The 22517-nt window shown below is 38.2% G+C and overlaps 1 protein-coding gene and 1 long non-coding RNA gene across 2 annotated transcripts; both read left to right on the top strand.

Annotated features, from left to right (window-relative positions):
* The first annotated feature begins 661 nt into the window (after window positions 1–661).
* LOC129350217 (rho GTPase-activating protein 18-like) lies at window positions 662–22044 on the top strand. The gene is made up of 4 exons (XM_055016088.1): window positions 662–969; window positions 13492–13699; window positions 14611–14749; window positions 21945–22044. The coding sequence occupies exons 1-4, from the start codon at window positions 833–835 to the stop codon at window positions 22031–22033; spliced, it is 573 nt and encodes a 190-aa protein (XP_054872063.1). The 5' UTR covers window positions 662–832; the 3' UTR covers window positions 22034–22044.
* LOC129350218 (uncharacterized) lies at window positions 14764–16952 on the top strand. Its single transcript, XR_008603568.1, has 2 exons — window positions 14764–16615; window positions 16730–16952. It is a non-coding gene; the product is annotated as an uncharacterized LOC129350218 (long non-coding RNA).
* Window positions 22045–22517: the final 473 nt, after the last annotated feature.

The following is a 22517-nucleotide window of genomic DNA, read 5'->3' as shown; positions in this document are numbered from 1 at the left end:
AAATTTAAAATAATTTCTAGACCATGACAAGTTGTTTCAAGTTGTTTCAGTTGTTTCATTTGTTGTGGGTTTTTTTTTTTCATGCTTTAAGTCATTTTGAACAATTTTGAACTCTTTTTAGACACACTGAATTCATTTTGGACGAATATGAGCCATTCTGGACAAGTTTTGTTCATTTTGGATGCTTGTTTTAGGCCAAATAGTAATTTCTTGGTCAATCTTGCTTATCATTTGCTTTTTCAGGCAAGACCGGCATAGAAATCCACCATGAGGATTCTAACAATATAATATATGTTTAAATGATCCAGTTTCTGGTTCAGTGAGTCATTCTTGTATTTTGAGTCATTGTTGGACAGTTTTTAACTCCCTTTGGACACATCTGAATACCTTTAGACACTAATGGAGTCAAAGATGAAACATTGCACCTGAGAAACTGAAGATGAAAAATTGCACATATGAATAAAAGCCTCTGAATGCAGCAGCTCATGCACAAGGTGTAAATTTAATTTAAAAATAATTGCATTTTATTAATAAAAATGCGCTGTGGTTAGTCATGCGCAGTACCCTCTGAGGACACCCGGTGGCGCTGTCATCTATCAGACTTTGACCTGCACTTTCAGCCAATCAGAGAGCAGCTTGTAGTCCAGCCTCCGTCCGGACCTCCACTAAAACCAGCAGCAGCAGCGGCGGAGGAGAATCAACATGAATCCGAGGCGCAGCGGCCCGGAGATGGACGGTGCGTAAAAACCGACAAACCGATAGATCAACTATCGATCAGTGATCGGATGTCAGCCAGGAGCGGACCGGGAGAGAGAAGAACCGGAGGGGAAACATGAGTCGGCAGCAGCAGCAGATCCAGGGAGTGGTTCTAACGGGTTACCACAGCAACGCGGAACTGGTGCCGCAAACGAGGCTGTGCGCGTCCAGCTGCCCGCAAGTCCCGCACGTCCCTCAGACCGCAGAGCCCAGGTGGGTTTAATAGAGGCAGGGAGACATTATTTAGAGTAAAAACAAGGAGAGACTGGAGCAGCTGCAGGACTCTGTATGAGTGTCAGAGAGCAAAGGTCGCACTGGAACCGTTTTCAGCTGAACTCATTTGGATCAAGTTTGGGTCATTTTGGACACATTGCTTTTAATTCCAGGCAGTTTCTGGACAAATCTGAGTCCAGTTTGGACACTTTTTAAACTCACTTTGAGCAAAAACAATCATTATGGACAATTTTGTTGAGGCTGCTGTAGGTCAAACAGTCATTTTGAACAGTTTTGAACTCTTTTTAGACACATTTAATTAATTCTGGACAAGTTTTGTTAGATGTTGGGCGCTTGTTTTAGTCCAGATAGGCATTTCTTGGTCTGTCCCGCTTATCATTTGTATATGCAGGCAAGACTGGTGTAGAAGTCCACCATGACTTGACTCATAAACAGTATAATAAGGTTTTTATGTAACCCAGTTCTGGTTCAGTGAGTCAGTCTTGTATTTTGAGTCATTTTTGGACAGGTTTCATGTGCTTTATGAACAATGTTTCACTTATTTTGAACAAATTTTAGCCCTTCTGAGCAAGAGAAAACCATTTTTGGACAACGTTGAGTCCAAAGTGAGTCAGTATGGAGTGTTTTCAAACTAATTTTGGCGTAAACAACCACTTTGGACACTTTTTGCAGTTGCTGCAGGTCAAATAGTCATTTAATTTTGCAAGCAAGACTACCTTGTAGACCCCATATACAGTATAATAAGCTTTTTATGTAACAGGTTCAGGTTGAGTTGTTGGTCATTCTTGCATTTTCAGTCATTTAGGACACTCTTTTAGTCCTTTTGGACACATTTAAAGTCCCTTTAGACAGTTTCTGAGTAATTTTGGACAAGTTGCTAGTATTTATTGGACAGAGTTTACCTCATTTTGAACAAATTTTAGTCCCTTTGGGCAAAGAAATGCCATTTTGACACTTTAAACTATTTCGGGGCTAAAGGACTCACTTTGGACAATGTTATTTATTGCTGTGGGTCAAATAGTCCTTTTACTTTGGTCACTCAGTCTTATTATTTCTATACACAGGCAACACTGGCATGTAGAATACACAGTATAATGAGCTTTTTTACATAACCCAGGCTCTGGTTCAATGGATCATTCTTGTATTTTGAATCATTTTTGGACAAATTAAAGTCATTTAGGGCCATTTTTTGTCCTTTTGGACATATTGTAGTCCATTTAAAGTTATTTTAGACAAATTTGAAGTCAATTCAGGCAGTTTTAAATGCATTTTGGACAATTGTGAGTCCAAAATGAGTTGGTTTGGACACTTTATAAAAAAGTTGTGGGCAAAACGAACAGTTTTAGAACATTTAGGTCATTTTGGACACTTGTTTTCGACACGTTTCAAGTATTTTTGGTCATTTTGCTCATTTTGAGCAACTTTTGGTGCAGTTTGGGTCATTTTGGATGCTTGTTTTAGGCCAAATAGTTGTTTTATCGTCAGTCACTCTTATCAGTATAATAAAGTATAATTAACTTTTTTACATAACTCAGGTTTTGCTTCAGTTGGGCATTTTTGTATTTTTTGTATCTTGTACTTTCTGGACCAGTTTGAGTTGTAAATTTTTGGGCCCTTTGAACATGTTGGTCCCTTTAGACAATTTTTGAAGTATTTTGGACAGTTTTTAACTCCTACTGGGGCGATTTCAAGTCCAAAATGAATCCGTTTTTGGTTTTGTAGTTGCAGATTCAGTTTGAGTTCTGATAATTCTTGAGTCATTTTGGACGAGTTCTTAGTCCAAGCAGTCATTAGAGCAAGCAGAACTTACAGTATCACAAGCTTTTTTATGTAACAGATTCTGGTTCAATAGGTCAGTTTTGAAGAGATTTTTGAGTCACTTTGGTTACGTTTGTATCATTCAGGACAAATTTTAAGTCATTTTAAGTCATTAAGTCATAGGCCTACACTTAATCCATGACTGGGAACTGAAGCTGTAGGTCTGAGCATCACCATTTAGGAGGCTGGAATCAGAGAATTTCAACTTTTTTCACTTGAAAAAACACTGAAACTGAATAATTGTTTATCAGAAAAGTGTGCAGTGAATTTCTGATTTAACAACTGACACCTAATTGACTGGTTGTTGCCACTCTAGAAACAGTCGCTGAATAATATCATAGTTGTCAACTCTCCCATTATCCACTGCAGCGCTAGTGTTTACTGCCAGTGTCGTGAACTAGGAAGGCTCATTTTAGAGCTACAACGATTCGTCGACTGACAAAAGATTAATCAGCAGCTTTTGATTTTAGTCATTTTCTGAGCAAATGTTTTGTTTTGTCTAAAGATGTTCAGTTTACAGTCATAGAGGAGGAAAGAAACCAGAAATATTCACATCTAAGAATCTGCAATCACAGAATTTAGACCATTTTTTTAACCTTTATTTAACCAGGAGAAATCCCGTTGAGATTAAGAACCACTTTTCAAGGGAGTCTTGGCCAAGATAGGCAGCAGCAAATACAAAACACAGTTAGAAAATAACACAGTTAAAGCATAATTCAAATACGAAAAAAAAACGAAACAAAAAAATCCAATAAAAACAGCAAAAAAAACCCCAAAAAATAAAATGTAAAAAAATGTAAAAAAATTAAGAAATAAAATAAAAAATAAATATAAAATAAAATAAAATAAAATTACAAAAAAAGTATGAAAAACAAGTGCATGTTGTGGTATCGGCCTCAAGAACTCGCAGTTTAGATTTTAAAGCACTCAATGAGATTAACTCGCTTAATTTCCAGTTTTTCTGCAAAATATTCCATAAAAAATATGCAGAGTAAACAGAAGTCTTTTTACCCAGTTCAGTACAATCATATGGAACAGAAAGCAACAAATGATCTTGTGAATGGAGCGAGTGAAAATGAGAACTTTTCTGTGCAGTTAAGGAGCAAATGTAGGTGGGCATTAGTCCCAGTATTGCCTTGTGTATGAAAGTATACCAATGACGGATCCTTCTGGTGGCTAAAGCTGGCCATCCCACCCAAGAGTATAACTCACAGTGGTGCATTGACACTTTACAGTTCGTAGTAAACCTCTTTACAACAGGAGCCCAAATGATTAACTGTTTGTCAAAATGGTTGGTAATTTAGAAGTTAATATCGACAGCTGGTCTATGAATTGTCACAGCTTTAGTAAAAAGTTAAAAGAAACAGGAGTTATCTAAGGTGTATGGCAGGACAGATTGTACAAATCTGGAATTCTGCTGCTTTCAATTAAGGATTTTTGAGATTTTTCACATATTAGTGCAAAGATCTGGTGATGTTTGCACTTCTCGAAGTATACACTGAGCTGCATTTATGAAGTTCCTGCTCTCTTTTCCTTTAATTTGTCACTGTTCTACTTGTCTTACGTGGATCTCATCGCTGCTTTAGTTCCCAGTTTGCCGTCTTGACATCGTGACGGTCTCCTCGTCAGCTTCTTACACTTGATAGTAATTGAAGGGATCCAGTCTCAGCAGCAGCAGAAATGAATGGAAACAGCCACACTCTTTTATTTATACCAGAACCGGGCTGTTTATTGCTGCTGCCTGTTTGTGTTTACATCAACAAACAGCTGCCGTCAACAACCGTGTGGAGGTAAACAACCCGTTGGGACACACCTGCCCCTTCGGTACACGCAGTTAGTTTCCAGATGGTTCGTCCAGCGAGGCAGAAAAGCGGCATCACGTTACAGCCGCCTTTGTCTCACCTCCTGTCTAGGTTTGCAGCCGTAGTTTTGTGGTTTCCTTCAGTCAGGAAATGAGACGCAGACAGACAAACGGACAGAGAGAAGCTGGTGTCGGACCAGCGGAGGACATCCGAGCCGAGCAGCTTTAAGTTACTGTCTGCTGGGAGTCCTGCACGGTTTTATTTGGTTTATTTCAAAGGGAAGGAGTCGTAGTTCAGAATCCGGTGCTTCCCAGAGAGGAACTCGGTCAGTGGACACATGGTTCACATTATTCTACAGTGATGTAACAGAAAGCTGAGCTAAACTGAGTGGATTCATCACAACTGGAGGTCGATGATTCATTCAAACCAGAGGGTCACTGCTCAGACCACTGACTGCACTGTAAGAAATAGTATAAATAGAGTTTTTGGAACAATTTAGTGATATTTTTTAGATGTTCTCTCCTCAGTTTTGTTAAATTATACATAAGAAACAATAAAATCACAGAAAAAAGTATGAATTTACATGTTAACCTAAAAAAAACAGGCTAAAACTGTAAATAAGAAATCAAATTAATCAATTCAATCAATCAATTGATATTTCTATAAATGGTAATTTGTTCTTTTACAATGTTCGTCTGCAAGATTACACATTTTTTACTGTATTTAACTGTAAATTGACAAAAAATGTTATTGTGAAGGTATTTGTCATTATTTGAAATCAAAAATATATTATTGTATGTTAATGTTATTTTATGTGTTGAGTTTCCTTCTTTTGTTAAATTACAGATAATATTTAGTTAAATTACAGAAAAAAATACAAATTTACACTTGAACCATTAATAAAATAGGGCAAAACTATAAATAATGTCCACATCAGAAATCAGTATTTTTACAGATAGTAATTTGTTCTTTTACAATATTTGCGTGTAAGATTACACTATTTTTACTGTATTTACAACAGAAAAACTATTGTGCAAGTATATGTCATTATTTGAAATTTTTTTAAAAAAGTATCTTAACATTATTTTATGGAGTTTCCTTCTCTTGCTAAATTACAGATAATGTCTACTAAAATCACAGAAAGTATTAATTTACATGCTCACCCTATAAAAAACAAACAATAATAAACAAAAAAATAAGCCAGAACTGTAACTAAAATCTGTATAAATAAATAAATAAATGTGAATTTGTTCTTTTACAACATTTGACTGTAAAATGACTCTATTTTTACTGTGTGTAAAATCTAAAAATGCCATTGTTTTAAAGATATTTGTCTTTATTTGAAAGAAAAAAAATGTATATCAGGCATTGGAAAATGGTAAATAAGTTATTAAAACATTATTTTACAGATTTCCCCAGTTTTGTTAAATTACAGAAAAAATAGAGTAAAAACACAAAAACGTATTAATTGCATGATAACATTACGCTATTTTACTGTATTTAAAACAGCAAGAATTGTCACTATTTTACAGATATTCTCTTTATTTTAAAGGAAAAAAAATCTGAAAATGATATTTGCTATTTTAAAGAAAATCCTATGCATATTAAGGACTGGAAAAGGATAAATATTGTTTTTGAACTGTTTTGCCTGTTCTGTTAAATTACAGAAAATATCTAGTGAAATCACAAAAAAAGGTATTAATTTATATATTGACTGTAAAAACAAAACACACACAAAAAAACAGGCCAGCATTGTCCCCATAAAAAATCTCTACTTTGCAAACAATAATTCGATCTTTAAAATTGTTCAGTTTTGTTTTTTAAACTAGAAAACATAATTTTACACATATTTGTTGTTGTTTATTTATTTATTTATTTTTTAACAGTTAAGGAACAACGTGGTGTTCCACCGTTTTTAACATATTTTTCTGGCACTCTCTGCTGCCAGATTTTAACCGTTTTTTTCTTTTTTCCTTAACTGGATCCATTTTTACAGTGTCATAGAGGGAAACAGAGGCAGCCTCTGTGTGCACAGATGGCAGCTGGCATCTGTTCATCTGAATGGGAAAACCACTCACACACACATACACACACACCCACACACACACACACACACACACACACACACACACACACACACACACACACACACACACACACACACACACACACACACTCACTCGTCATCCTCTTCCTCTTTCTCATTTTGGCTGCCGACTTCCTCAGCTGTTCGCTTTATAGTTTAAATGACCAAAACCATGAAAATAAATCTGACTGTAGATCCGTCTGCAGAACAATCACTCAGGTCATTATTGTACACTTTGGGAAATACAGTTTGTCATCTTCTGCCTGAGAATTATTGATAAATTGATCAGGATCATGTCTGTTTTGTACGTAAGAAGCCAAAGCAGCATAAATATGTGTGAAAATCAAAACACAATGTGTAATTTTTGCACTTTGTCTGCTTTACAGGTTGTTAAAAGAACTTATATTCTGCACATTTAGAGGTTTATACGTTTATCTTGGGGTCTACTTGTGTATGTTTACATGCTTTAATGTTCAGAAACACTTCTTGCAGCATCTTTTCTGACTGAAACGCTCTGTTCAAAGATACTTTACAAGAGCTTAAATGGTATCAGACATGGAGGAATGATATGCACTATGCAGCAATGTTGCATGGAAACAACACTGGCATTACAAACAAGCTGAATTTTAATTCACAGTTTCATCATCTGCTGCTCAACTTCCTGTGTGCGGCATTTCAGAGTTTATGCATTTTAGCAAACTAGCAAAACTCAGAAAAGCCATGAAAACATCAGTAAATCCTCCATTTGACTGAAAATACAAACAGCACCAGCTGCCAGATGTTGTCACTGATGGATAAACTTCCTCGTGGATGTCTTCATACGTCATCAATTTCTGTATGAACTTTGGGAAAACCCCTCAGTAAAGTCTGCAGAACAATAGCTGCAGAAAGTCAAAGACCTCGGGCATGTAACAGGAACAAGCTTCAGAAGAAGAAGATGGAGAGAGGAAATAATATTGAACCGAGCTGCTTATTTTTTGTTTGAGGCCAAACTTGCTGCTATCAGATGTTATGAAATGTGTTATATGATGACATAGATTAGTAAAGAAAGAGAAGCCTGGGCTACAAACCAAGCGTTTCAGGCAGGTAGGGAGCAGATTCTGTCATGTAGTTTGTACGTCTGCAGACTTTATACGTGCATAAAAGCAGCTTTATAACCCAGTGAAGGAAAGGAGGAACAAAAAAGCAGAATATACACTCTTTAAATACAGATTAACAAACTGGCTTCTGGCTGTAGCTGCTGTTTTCAACATGTTCAGACTTGAGCGTGTTGTCGGTTTTCTTATCTCACTGTCAGTAAGAATGCAAACAGCTTGTTTAAATAGAAGTAGCAATAAATACAAGCCCTGCGTTAGAGATTTCACGAGATTTATTTAGAGCAAAATGACTTCAGAGTTAGTTCTTACATTCTATTTCTGATCACCCAGGAGTTTTATTGATGATTTAACATCATAGAAGCATTTTAACCCTTTGATGCGCAACATGGGTCAAAAGTGACCCAAATCCAATGGAAAATGGGTATCTACTGACCCACACTGCGCATCAAAGGGTTGCTGTTGCTGGTTGATTTCACAGTTACATAAAGATATGAAGACATAAATAAAGATATAAATGGTTGCATTTGAGCAAAGCTATTTTAATATGAATAGTACCAATAGACGTTTTGGTGGAATTTCAAGGACACCGCACTGGTCTAAAAATGTCCATAACTCCCATGAAGTTCTAATTAGAACACTGAAATTTAATACAGGTTTTGTTGACAAGATGTAGAAACTATGTTGTGATTTGTATAGTTCTGACAGAAGCTGTGTCGTAGTTATTATTATTTAAATATGAGTTATGTAACCTATTTTGAACCATATTTAAACTAATGTAATTTGGGTTGGGTTTTAGCCACATGCTAAACACGCATATGAAGTCTTACATGTTTTATGCATTTTAAAGTAACAGTTCTTTTGTTATATGCCTTTTTATTTGAGTGAAGATTCATGAGAAGACTTATATTTTAAAAAGATAAACTGCTTTCAAGCGCTGTTTGGTCGTTAAAATATAACATATTCTGCATGTTCTCTTTGTTTATAGTGTAAATTCTCCATCTTCGAAGTGTTTTCTGCTTGTCAAAACTTAACAAGAATAGCTCTCAGAGAGCGCAGTACTCCGCCAAGGCTGCTCAGGCATGTGATTTCCGATGGATGAAATCTTTAAACAATTTGTGGTCCGCAGCGGTCGATTTGTAGTAGGATCATAATCATGTGATTGTCAGCAGGCAGCTAACGTGGTGTTCACTTGTTGTCATAGTTACAGTGCTGCTGTGCTGCTATCTGGCAGTGATACAGGAATCTTTAACAAATCCGTGGATCCAGACTATAAGCCACATCACTGCCAAAATCTAATCACTTGGTCCTTGTGTCATTTCTGAGCTTCCCTGAAAATTCCATCTAAATCCGTTGGTCTGTTTTTCAGTAATGTGAACAGAGACAGACGGACGGACAAACCAATGCCGATCATCACATAACTCTGCTGTGTTCCTTGGCAGATCAATTAAAAAGTACAAAGTTACCCCGAAATGTAGTGCAACAGAAAATAGGAATGCTCATGTAAAATACAAGCACAACACAAACCTATGTTTCACGTTGCACATAAAAAGTATTCACCTCACTTGGAAGTTTTTTAATGCTTTCTATATTAAATCATGGTTGATTTAATTTATTTAGGCTGTTTTGACAACAATTTACAAAAAGAAAGACTCTTTAATGTCACAGTTAACACCGATTTCTGCAAAATAATAATAATTATATAGTTGTTGTGTAGTCACTTTAAGTTCATATTACATGTAGTATTTTTCAGGAATAACCCTAACCCGAATATTCGGATCTCAAAATTAATATCCGGACACCACCTTCGGGACCGAATATTTGGAAATTCAGGTCCAGTCCTAACTGTATGTAAAACACTCAACTGTAAGATTTTTTAAAATGTTTTTTGTCATGTTTCATGCTGTGAAAGACATCTTTTTGTAGCTCTAGTGTTACCTTATAAACACACACAGACTTTGTGGACTCAGTCGACTGACTTCCTCAGATCTTTACTCATGTTCAGCTCCTCAGTGCTGAAGTTGCTCTTTTTTGCCTGATACGGTTTCCTCCGCTTCCTGTTTGCACCTCATGCAGCAGGATTTATTTTTAAAGGCTGGTTAATGCACACACACACACACACACACACACACACACACACACACACACACACACACACACACACACACACACACACACACACACACACACACACACACACACACACACACACACACACACACACACTTCATACGCTCCGTCTTTGTTGGCTGATAAAAGGTGTGTGGACACAAAAGTACAAAGAGCAGAACAATCGCACACACAGCTGCAGCTCTGCTTTATTTAAAGGTCGTTTGTATTTGAAAGTGTGCCAGAAAATGAGAATATGTTTGTTTTACCTGCAAGGGCAGCTCACCTGACCTCTGATAGCCCGAGAAGTGACATTGTGTGTGAAGCTTTGTTCAAACTGTGTGCATTATTGTGGTTTGTGTGTGTATTTGTGGCCTTGACTTACAGGAGGGAGGGAGGCTGCTGTTTCTCCACTGAATTTTTTTTTTTTTTTTTTTTGTAGATTAACAAGTTACACAAAGTGGTCAGCAACAATGAAAAACTTATCACTGAAGTTTAATTTTTAACAAGGTTGTAAACATATTTTCTGGCAGCACAGAACTGCAGTTTAGTGTTTCAGCCAATCAGATAATCAAGAATGAGCGTCGGTCTAATCAGCAGCTGTTTCTTGTCACGTTTAGATTTGATTGTTTTGGTGTCGTAAATATCAAAATACAATCCCCCCCCCCCCCCCCCCCATTTGTCACAAATATAAACGTTTCAGTTGATGAAGTAATCAGCGTTATAGGACAGAGTTGAGAATAAATCCCAGGAGATAGTGCAGAGAAGACAGGAAACGACTGAGAAAATAGTGGAAAACCAAAGTCCTTGGTGAAGTGTAGGAGGACAGGAGGAGGATGAAGTGGGAAATAAGAAATGTCAGGAAGAAGAAGAAGAGGAGGTCAGCAGCTGGTTAAAAGCAGATCAAAGTGAGCGTGAGTCTGTATTTAGCTGCTTTTATTACTTTGATGATCTCAGTGTGTGAGGCAGGAAGTCTGCTGTGGAATGTGGCCTTGGCTCAGCATGAACAGAGAATTTGCTGATAATACCGAATTAATTAATGCACAACGTTACCTCAGTGAAGGTATTCACTCACAGGCTCGTTTATTAGCTTTGGTAGGTGTTTTTACTTTCTTATTCTCATGTTTCTGCAGTCTGTCATTTAAAAGTGACTATATTTGATGGCTGAACATCTGAAATAGTGGTCAACCAATACAGATTTATTAATAGTCAAGTGCTGATATATGATCCTGATATCATGTTGTCTCCATTTTTGCATTTTATAAAATACAAAAAAATAACATTAACAACAAATAAGACTGTAAATATGGTTAAAAAAAAATTTATGAAGTGTTTTGTTGGACTTCAAGGTAAAAACAAAACCGTTAATTATATAGCATCCTATACCTCACAACTAACTGACCAATAGTTGTCCAGCTTTGTATAGCCCTGCCCCCTCACTGTTTCCATGTAAACCAATCAGCAGCTGCCTCACAGTCCACCAGGTTTATTTACCTTCGTTTCTGATTGTATAAACTCTAAAATGTCTCAAAAAAACTCACCAAATGTTCTGCTGTTGGCAGTAAGAGTGAACACAGCAGTCTTCATGCACTGCCAGCATCTTTTATTAATGGAAATGTCTCCGTAACTATAGGAAAATCCTCGGTGTTAGTGTGTTGTCCATTTCAAATGATCCTCACAGAGAAAGGTGGAAGTGAATGATGATGATGTTTTTTTCTCTGCGCTGTCGATCGCACATGCAGAGAGAGTTTTCTTCCTGAAGGGGGCGGGAACAGCAGCAGCTCATTGGTTTTCACAGTGAAACAGCCAGTTTAGAACATGACCAAAACCAGAATTTAAACAGTTATGGTAAAATGAATTATCTTTGCAGTAGTTTAAGCTGAAATATTGAAAGAAACACTGTACAGACGTGAAATAAATTGTCATTAATTTGGTGAAAAGAGGCACAACAGGGGAAGTTTTAATGAACATCTGCATTGGTTCTGTGTCATACTGAACAGGAGACATTTCTGAGTTCTCTCTACTTCTTCATGGCTTTTCAGTTTCCATAGAGGTACTGGACTTTATATTACAGTGAAAAATGAACCACGGTGAGGAAAAATGCAACAGGAGCAACAAATAAGTCTATATTCCGATCAGGGTTTATTGGAACAGGACCAAGAGTATCTTGTATCTAGTTGGTGTTTCTCTTATTGTCTTAAGTCTTGCTGATTTGTCCAGTTTCATTAGTTTCTGGGTCAGCTCTCGGCTCTTTTCCTTTACAACAGCCCCACATTCATGGCTACAGCTCTATGCTTACCTCTGACAGTGTTTGAGGAGGTGAGATTACGCTGATGATTTGCTGACAGATGGTTGGGAGCAGCTGTTCAGGAACTACAGACCTGTCAGCTACTATATCTGTCACCACAACTGTAATAAAACTGCAGTTTAAAGTGAAAGACTGAGAGACATATTATCACATATTATCATGTTTAAACATGTCATTTACGGAGAAATCCTCCAGATGTTCTCCAGCATTTTGATGACATGTTGTAACTTGTTTGTTTGCTGTAGCTCTTTGGTATGTTGTAATTACACATTATAAATATTATACATATTACTGCACTGTACTAGCAGTACCACATATTGCAGTGTTACCAGCAGTAGTAGTGCCACCCTGGTGTTGTGGACTCAAGTAGAATGAATGAGTTAGAAAACATGCTAAAGGTCAACCATGAAACGGTTCAGAAAACTCATGTCATTCAGGAATGTGAAGAGTTCAGAAGCAACGGAAAACATTAATAAATTCTATTTCTGTGTCAAAAAACACAATGACAGTCAGTGTTTTTGATTAAATGCACCATCCACTCAACTTTTTTTTGGTGGTTTACTGTTTTTTTTTTTTGTCAAGATCCAAGAGCTTTTCAGTCCCAGCAGACACTGACCTCATTAACTCAATGTAAAGTCTTCAAAATATACAAGAAGAATCAAAAGAATTGCCATAAAAACACCACTTTAATCAAATTATCTACAAAAATCACAGTCCTGCTTGTTTTTCCTCCATGTTTCTCACGTTATGTTTGGTTTTCCATCGTTTTTTAGCCTCAACCGCCAGAATATTTGTTTCATCCTTTTCTGGACTAGAATAAACACTGATTTTCAGTCTGTTAACTGCTGCTTTTTTATCTATATAAGCAAAGTTCAAGGTGTTCTGGAGCTGCAGCAGCAGATGTTGACCTCATTAGTGGCCTGGTTGTGAATTCAACACTCTGCTGGCTCGTCTTTAGTTGCAGTCTTTGACCGACTTTGTCCGTCTGACTCATTCTCAGGCTCGTGTCAGAGTTTTTCTCTCACTTCTGCTGCCATTAAAGGAAACATGGCTGCATCTCTTCACAGAGCGCAACAAACACTATCAGGCCATTTGGCGTTTTTACGATCGTATAATGCCTTTAATATGACGTCAGCGTTAAACACGGTGCAAAGTGCAGCTACAAGTCAAACTGTTGCCTGGATTCACTTCAAGAATCAGATTTTTTGTTGTTGTTTTCAGCAGCGGTTTCAGTGTTTTAGAGGGATTTTGCTAAATGTCTGTTGTTCCTGTGTTTGTCTGCAGTCGCAGGACCGGCCACTACACGCTACAGCAGAACCAGAACCAGAACACCCAGCATGGAGACAGGTATGGACCTTCAGATCCCAGTTCCAGCTCTGCACCGCATCCCAGATCTCAGCCGTCCTCCAGCCCAAAGCTGGGTTCAAGCCCCCGACAGAGTCCCAACTCCAGGCCCAGACCCCCACCCACCTATCAGCGCTACAACTCTCAGGTAGAAATAATGTGATTAACTCAGCTGTGCAAAGAGCTTATTTATTCCAACAAGCTGCTGCTGTATGATGTTTAGCTATTGTGATTGCACTGATGATGATGCAAAATGAAAGAGGGATCGACTGATTATTGGCCTAACTGAATATCAGATCTGATATTTAGCGTTTTTCCCGTCATATGTATCATGATTATGGTATCATGATTATGTTATTTGATACTAAAGGCTTATCAACCTGCCAAAAAAACCTAGTATTGCTGTTTAATATAACTTTGGATGACTCACAAAATACATAAAAAGGATCTGTTCCAAAGCAGTAGTTAGTTTCGAACTGTGGAAAAGTAGAAGAAACTGTAAAATTCCCAAAAACTACTAATCATTGCATATTTTGGCTGTTCAATGTGATCCTCTTTATATAACTAATGTAATATTTTTTTATTTGCTGAGGTTCCCCTGAAACTGTCAGCTCATTTTCTGTTTGATATAACTTTATAAAATATAAAAGGGAATGTCCTGAAGCATTTATCAGTTTCTGACTCTGGAAAAGTGAAAGAATCTGTAAAATTCCCCCAAACTCTTGTACTAAATTCCATAGTTAGGCTGTTCTGTATGGTCTTCTTGGATAACCAACCTAATAATTTTCACTTCCATTCGCTGAGTTTCCTCTGAAACTGTTTGGAGTCCCACTTTCAAAACCTCTCATCTATGAAAACTGTGTGCATCTATGTGTGTTTTGGCATTTGGTGTGTATGTAATCTGAGATTTTCGACCCCTTGTTACCACTTTGAAACTTGTTCAGACGTGTAGTTTGTCGTCTCCTTGCATCACATCCGGAATGGTTTTTTATAAATATTTTTTCTGCACAAGTAAATCAGATTTCTGAGCATGAAGTGAAAGCGTCGTCACTTTGTCAGGACTCTCTGGACGAGCTGGAGATGGACGACTACTGGAAGGAGGTGGAGAACATTAACCGGTCAGGAGGAGGAGCACCCAGAGGAGAAGGTGGAGGAGACGGAGAGGTTCAAGAGGAGGAGCAGCAGAAAACTCCTGAAGGTAGGAAACACACAATCCTCTCCTCAGTGGTGTTTAAGTACGGATGGTGTGTGTGGAAGACTGCTGTCGGTTGGTCTAGACCTTAAAACGCACATTTCTCTTGCAGAAAAAGTATATTTGCAGCTTAAATAACATCTAGCATCTATAACAACAGCTGCAAATCGAAGGGAACTATCATGAACCAAAGTATTTTCTTAAAGCATCCCATGATTTAGCCAGTGAGGATGCTAGTTAATAGGAAGAAAGACGATTCTCCTTCACTTCAGACTTTATTTCATAATTAGAATCTGGTTCTGGTAAAATGCAACAGCAAGCTAGTCTTTCTACTTTATTGTGAGGTCTGAACAAGGTGCCTGGAGTTTCTGGATAACAATCAGCTGTAGAAAACATATCAATTGTTCACTTTTCTTACCTTTGCTGGTGTTAATCTTGATTTGGAGCGTTCTGCTTCTGCCAAGTTCTCTTTGCAAGAGTTTTTGGGCCCATTTAAACCCGTTTTATTGGAGGATTCTAGAGAGAAATCTGGTCTTGGATCTTAGTCTGAACTGATAATGGGCTCAGATAATCTAGTAACTTAAGAAGTTTGTAGATTTGGTTTGAAGTCTTCTGAACTGCTCACTTGAGGCTGTGATTATAATATCAATCCTGAGTGAAAAGTTTAAAAATCTCACTTCCAGTTGTCAGTGAAGTGTAAAAAAGACTAATTATTTCAGTCTTTCTAGAACATTTTCTCGTTTAGACTCTCTCTGTCTTCTGTTTTTTTCCCAGTATTATTCCATTACGCTGTGTAACTACTGAGGTGCAGAGCAGTATGTAGCCAGAATGAACGAGCCTTTGAGCCGGACCTCTGTGAGGTCTGTCAATTTTCAGAGCGTCTAGCTGATGGCTTTTGCCATTTGCATCTTTTGTGGTCATATTGTATGGAGGACTAAAAGTGCCAAAATTAAATAAATAAATACATCATTAAATAATTAATTAAATATGTCATTAATTAATTAAAATTGGAATTAAATACTTAAATGTGTTATTAAATAAATATATCATTAAATAATTAAATATGTCATTAATTAGTTAAAATTGGAATTAAATATGTCATTAATTAATTAAAATTGGAATTAAATACATAAATGTGTTATTAAATATGTCATTAATTTATTAAAATAACAATTATTTTAAGTAAAAAACATATTTCATTATTTCACGATTTAATTAATTATTTCATGGTCCTTGTGTTGCAGTGGATCATGAATTAATTTTATCTGTCAACCTCGCCCGTCAAAGTCGGTGGGCGGATCCTAACACCTGATTGGTTACCCTGCACATCAAGTCAAGGCAAATCGATTCCAGATAATGGATTGACGCAGAGCTTGTGAACACATTCCGATACACTGGGTGGCGCTATTCACCTCTACGTTGGTTTGGATACTCAATAAAACAAAACTTTATTAGCAACCGCTAAAGACTCGGTCCTCTTTCCCAAATGTTGATACATGCGGTGCAAGACAAATTTTCCTTTAGCATTTCCTTTAGCATCTACTCGGCGCGCCACGGCTCGTCTCGGTTTAGTTGTTTTTCCATTACATTGAGAACCACCTCATCGTGGGTGGAGTCGTCATAGCACGGCGGTCCGAAAGTCCCTTACCGTCATTTCTGTGCGACACAAACGCAATGCAACAATGTACATGGAGGCGATAGTACACCTGCTGCTCGGTCTGTGGCTTTCTGTCAGATTCAGAGTAATAGAAGAGTCGGAGAAAGCTGAGAGCGACGAGTCGAAACACTGAGGAGACACACAGGAGAGTTTGGGAGGCGATGCAGCAGTATCAAGCCGAAGACAAGAGGATATGAACGAGACGACATATGAGGGTAAGCTAATGCTAGTTCGCTAGCTATCGTGTATCAGTCCTGTGAACGACCCTGTAATGGCTGCAGTTTGTCGCTATTAGGTATTAAAATATGTATGCTGTGTATGTGTTTCAGATGCTCTCTGATGAGACTTCATGGGATTTACCTGAAGCAGCAGCACATGAGCCTGCAGTGGCACAAGGTGTAGAGGAGGAGGACAGAGATGTACAGGATGCACTGATGCACTACGTGTCATGCAAAGTTATTCTTCTTGTTATACTTCTGTTTTTCGGTCCCCGGACCGCTATTGTTTTCTTTAATGCAATTCTGACAATAAACTTTTGTAGATGTGTCTATACTATTGTTTGTTTGTGAAGGTTAGCAAGATTAAATAAAAAATTAAACGCCAAAACATTAAAACAGCTGTTTTAAGAAAATTCCAGTTTGATAAATCAGTATTGCTTTGGTGTAATTCAGTCACCAGAATTATGAACCATAAAGGAGTTTGTGTTAAAACATGTTAAATCCCATTAAACACAAATACATTATTAGGGAATATAGAATTGTTTGGTTCAGACTGTTGACTCTTTTTCTACCAGTGTCTTAACAGACAAAATGAGAAGTTATGATGCAATCACATAAGTCACAAAATAGTTTATTAGTCAGCAGCAAAATCAAAACTATTTACAATGTGCAAAGTACAAACTGTGGTGGGCCTCTCCTACAGTGGAGGACTAAAAGTAAAACTATATACAACTACAGGTGCTGGTCATATAATTAGAATATCATGAAAAAAGTTGTTCATTATTTCAGTAATTCCATTCAAAAAGTGAAACTTGTATATTATACTCATTCATTACACAGACTGATATATTTCAAATGTTTATTTCTCTTAACTTTGATGATTATACCTGAATACTAACAAAAATCTCAAATTTGGTATCTCTGAAAATTAGAATATTGTAGAAAGGTTCAATATTGAAGACACCTCTAATCAGCTAATTAACTCAAAACACCTGCAAAGGCCTTTATATGGTCTCTCAGCCTAGTTCTGTAGGCTACACAATCATGGGGAAGACTGCTGACCTGACAGTTGTCCAAAAGACAAGCTTTTTCATGATATTCTAATTATATGACCAGCACTTGTAAATCTCAAGTCTATGGGAGGTGGACTCGCTCACACTCGCCGGCTGCCCACTGCCTACCCAGCTACCCCAGCACACCCAGGAATGACTGGTTGAAGGCAGTATTCTGGGCCATCTCCTCCCGCTGCAAGGCCGCTTCATTCTCTCTTGCCTCGCTGAGGAGCAACCAGATGTTCTCATCATGCTGGGCATGACTCCACTCCTCCTCAGCCTGCATCTCCACAAGTACGCTAGGAAGGTCCAGTTTTCTGTGGCCCCCTTTCCTCTTGCCTAGACCAAAGACAGAAAAGTGATCAGAGTCAGCTTTAATGGCCAAGTAAGTACACAATATACACGGAATTTGGTTTCGGCTGTTGGTGTCATCCTAGGAATATGGAAGAGAATAATAAAAAATAAACTATAGAAAGGAACAGGGAGGAAAAAGAAATAGTAGTAAAATAGAACACAATATAAACAGAAATGTACAGCTAGACTGGAATGTATGAACACATTAGCAAAATGGTAATTGCTATAAACACAGTAGTGGTGATTTTTGTGTACAGGGCTCTGTAGTCCAAATGTCCAGGGTGAGTGGGGTCTCTGATGATGTTTTCTGCAGTCCGTACTATGGGCTGTAGTCTGTTTCTGTCCTGCTGTGTGGTTGATCCAGAGGTGCACAGGACAGATCGGATGACTGCAGTGTAGAACTGGATCAACAGCTCATGTGGCAGGCCATGTCTCCTCAGCTGTTGTAGGAAATACATCCTCTGCTGAGCCTTTTTCAGGAGGTCCTGAGAGATTGTAGTCCCCAGGAGCTGGAAGGACTCCACAGCTATGATGTGATGTGTTTAGCCACCCGTCCATCCATTTTCAATCATGATCATGTCTTTGATACTTTAATAAACTTCTGGCACTCTTCGCTTTAACCAAAGCACAAGCAGTAACTCCTCCACCACAAACAAAAACGACGTGGTGTGAACTTCATTTCATCCTGTGCACATTTTGGAGTTGCTAAGAAGAGCTGTGTTTTCTCATTTTTATGTATATTTTCATTCAGTTTCACAGCTACCTAGTGACTATAAGAAGAATGGTTGCAATACTACACCGCACCAGAACGTAAATTAATTAGAGTGACTTACTTGTTAAGTCAATGGAAAATAAATGCAGCTGCATGTGTTCTGTTTATGTGTCACTGCAGCTACATGTAGCTTTCATCAGGCGTTCCTGAGCTGGCTGCTGCACAGTTTGCATTTACACCTGCCTGAATTCTTGGTCGTTGGTCTCACTGTTCTGATCATGCTTGCAGGCATTTACACCTGTAGTAATAATAATAATGCGAAAATCAACCATGCTCTCTGTTTACCGTGTCTTACCGGTGATAAGACGGTGCTGTTGACAGGGTCGGTGTCGAAGCTGGTGCTGGAGAGGAGCTGCTGCTGGTGGTGGAGAGGAGACAGGGCAGCCGGGGGCTCCGCGACGGAGGTGGAGTAGGCTTCGCATGTGGAAAGGGATTCTTGAACAGAAATAAACACTCACTCTAAGTACAAGAAAAACACGGCATGCTGACTGAAGTATTAGCTTCTGAGAGCTAAACGTTAGAAACAGCAGCACGAAATACAAGCAGAGCACGGAGTTAGCGCCGATGGCTAACTAGCTATCTTATTGTCTGCTCCAGGAGACAACGACGTTACTTTCTAAAAATACTTGTTTGCTTAAAAGAAGCTTGCCACCAATGGAATAAATGATGTATAAGTTTCTTGAAGTCACAAAACACTCACCGTTCTCGAACGTCTCCAACAATGCAGCGGCTGAGTCTCCCTCCTGTTGCTCGCCGGTGCGGTGCCAGTAAATAGCTTCCATTAAACCTCTTCCAACACCTCCTGGTTGACCCACGCCGGCCGTTGTGGTCCTGGGTGGACCGATAGTCACTTTTGAGCTTTTTCAGCTTCTCCCTACACTGCTTCTGTCCTCTTTATATACAGTCTACTGTATATGTGAGCGGCCATCCGCTCAGAGACCTCCTGATAAACTTTCTCCGTCCAGCTCTCTCTGTATTCTTTGGTCCACCACCAAAGACAAAGTCTCGACCTCTTCATTCACCCACGGTACAGGTCTGGCTGTCACATTAAAATTATGAAGAACAGAGAGTTTCGTGAAGAGCAATGCACACCGTCGCTGTTTACAGTCATTTTTTAATGCAGGATTTTGTTTTCGTGCTGAAGTTGCTCTGTGTCGTCACTCCCTGTCCAATCAGTGGCCTGCACTATGTAAACGCCACATTATCGGCTCATCTCAGCTCGCTGGGAACCTCAGCCGAGAAGGTGCTGAAAATTAGTCCGTATGGAAACGCTCGCTAACAAAGATGAGACGAGCCGTACCGTGCCGAGTAGATGCTTGTGGAATCGCGGCTAAACAAAGACGAGCGGAGCCGTGCCGCGCCGAGTAGGTCCTAAAGGAAAAGCGCTCGACACTCCGAGCATCGCTGCAATTTGACAGGCTGGTAATCCACAAAGAACGTGATGTTCCAGAACTTCCCTCGGTATGCCAAACGCCCTGGTCCCTGTGTGTGCTCCTGTTGCACCCTGGTACCAGAAAACCGGCGGAGTACTTCCTCTAAATTTGCAGTCACTCTACGGTCAACATCTTGGTCGGAAAGTGCGGAAATAACTTCAACAACTTCAATAAATTCCTCTGCTTTACACGCTACATGCTCGCGGTCAGCAGGTCCTGCTTCCACATACTCTGCAAGGTCTAAAAGATCTCTCACCAACTCTCTAGAAAGTTCACAGCGACTCTCCCTCTACACAGCCACCATGTTTAGAAAGACTTCTACTTCCGGTTTCAAGGCAGACAAAAGCAGTGGATTAGACTAGATTCACGTTAGTCCCGCCCACGGACTTTGACGGGCGAGGTTGACAGATAAAATTAATTCATGATCCACTGCAACACAAGGACCATGAAATAATTAATTAAATCGTGAAATAATGAAATATGTTTTTTACTTAAAATAATTGTTATTTTAATAAATTAATGACATATTTAATAACACATTTATGTATTTAATTCCAATTTTAATTAATTAATGACATATTTAATTCCAATTTTAACTAATTAATGACATATTTAATTATTTAATGATATATTTATTTAATAACACATTTAAGTATTTAATTCCAATTTTAATTAATTAATGACATATTTAATTCCAATTTTAATTAATTAATGAAATATTTAATTCCAATTTTAATTAATTAATGACATATTTAATTAATTATTTAATGATGTATTTATTTATTTAATTTTGGCACTTTTAGTCCTCCATAATATTGTGCCTCTTTTAGTACCTTTATGCAGAACTTTAACACAAAAACAACTCAGGGATGTGTCCATGTAGAGTTTTTGCACTAACACACTGCAAATGTTGGGTAACACCTAAAATACCACATTATATCCAATAATCATGCTGCAAAAAAAGCTATAAGGATAGTACATAATGTGGGCTAGAATAAACACACTAATATATTTTATACCACAACAAACACTTGGAAAATTATTGATTTAGTTAAACATAGAATTGTGCAAATAATGTTCAAAGCAAGCAACAAGTTCCTCCCTAACAGCACACAACAACAGTTCAGAAGCAACATTGCTACCTATGAATTAATGAAGAAATTTTAATTCAAAAAACCATTTGCTCGTATCATCGTGAAGAGCAAATGTTGAGCAGTTTGTGGGGTAAATTTATGGCACAGTCTGGATCTCAAAATGAGTACAGCTATAAAACAATTTTAGAAAGGATACAAGAAAAAGATTGCTCGAAAAATATAAGTGTTGAAAAGCTTGGGGTTTCTAAAGAGGTATAGAAATTTCCTGCAAACAGGAAACAGTAATTAGCAAGTTCATTGTACTCGTTTTGAGACATTATTTTACATTCTGGATCGGTTCGGTTGAATTTGGCTTGTTTTGTTTTTCGTTTTGTGTATTTTCTCTTTTCTGTTTTGCCTTCATGATACTGTGGCAATGTCAGAATAAATCAAATAAATAAACACATCACCATATTAACCACTGTTGTATGATAGATATGAAGAATACGAATACGAAGCGACGGTGACGACTCCAGCTTCTTTCTTAAAAGTTTCGATATTCAACTAAAAGTGGCCACAGAATGAAACCAAAGTGCCCTAGATAAAGGTTTTGGGTGCAGTGATTTTTACCTTCTCCTGCAGCCACACTGGTGTCACAGCAGAGAACCTTCAGCTGTGGACTGAAACCACCGAGGTCCACCACAGGAAACACCACAGGAGGTCTTTTCTAGCGGTGGACACCAAACCGTGCGACTCCTTCATACGCTCCGTCTTTGTTGGCTGATAAAAGGTGTGTGGACACAAAAGTACAAAGAGCAGAACAATCGCACACACAGCTGCAGCTCTGCTTTATTTAAAGGTCGTTTGTATTTGAAAGTGTGCCAGAAAATGAGAATATGTTTGTTTTACCTGCAAGGGCAGCTCACCTGACCTCTGATAGCCCGAGAAGTGACATTGTGTGTGAAGCTTTGTCCAAACTGTGTGCATTATTGTGGTTTGTGTGTGTATTTGTGGCCTTGACTTACAGGAGGGAGGGAGGCTGCTGTTTCTCCACTGAATTTTTTTTTTTTTTTTTTTGTAGATTAACAAGTTACACAAAGTGGTCAGCAACAATGAAAAACTTATCACTGAAGTTTAATTTTTAACAAGGTTGTAAACATATTTTCTGGCAGCACAGAACTGCAGTTTAGTGTTTCAGCCAATCAGATAATCAAG

Source organism: Amphiprion ocellaris, chromosome 12 (assembly GCF_022539595.1).
Source record: "Amphiprion ocellaris isolate individual 3 ecotype Okinawa chromosome 12, ASM2253959v1, whole genome shotgun sequence".
Classification (NCBI taxonomy): domain Eukaryota; kingdom Metazoa; phylum Chordata; class Actinopteri; family Pomacentridae; genus Amphiprion; species Amphiprion ocellaris.
The sequence above is the reverse complement of the archived record's forward strand: the minus strand, read 5'-3'. Positions and strand labels throughout refer to the sequence as shown.

What these genes read in the sequence shown, in the direction of transcription:
- LOC129350217 (XM_055016088.1), top strand. Translation starts at nt 833, where the DNA reads ATGAGTCGGCAGCAGCAGCAGATCCAGGGAGTGGTTCTAACGGGTTAC. An exon ending in CCTCAGACCGCAGAGCCCAG is followed by an intron (nt 970 to 13,491) that starts GTGGGTTTAATA and finishes GTTTGTCTGCAG; the next exon opens with TCGCAGGACCGGCCACTACA. An exon ending in ATCAGCGCTACAACTCTCAG is followed by an intron (nt 13,700 to 14,610) that starts GTAGAAATAATG and finishes TCACTTTGTCAG; the next exon opens with GACTCTCTGGACGAGCTGGA.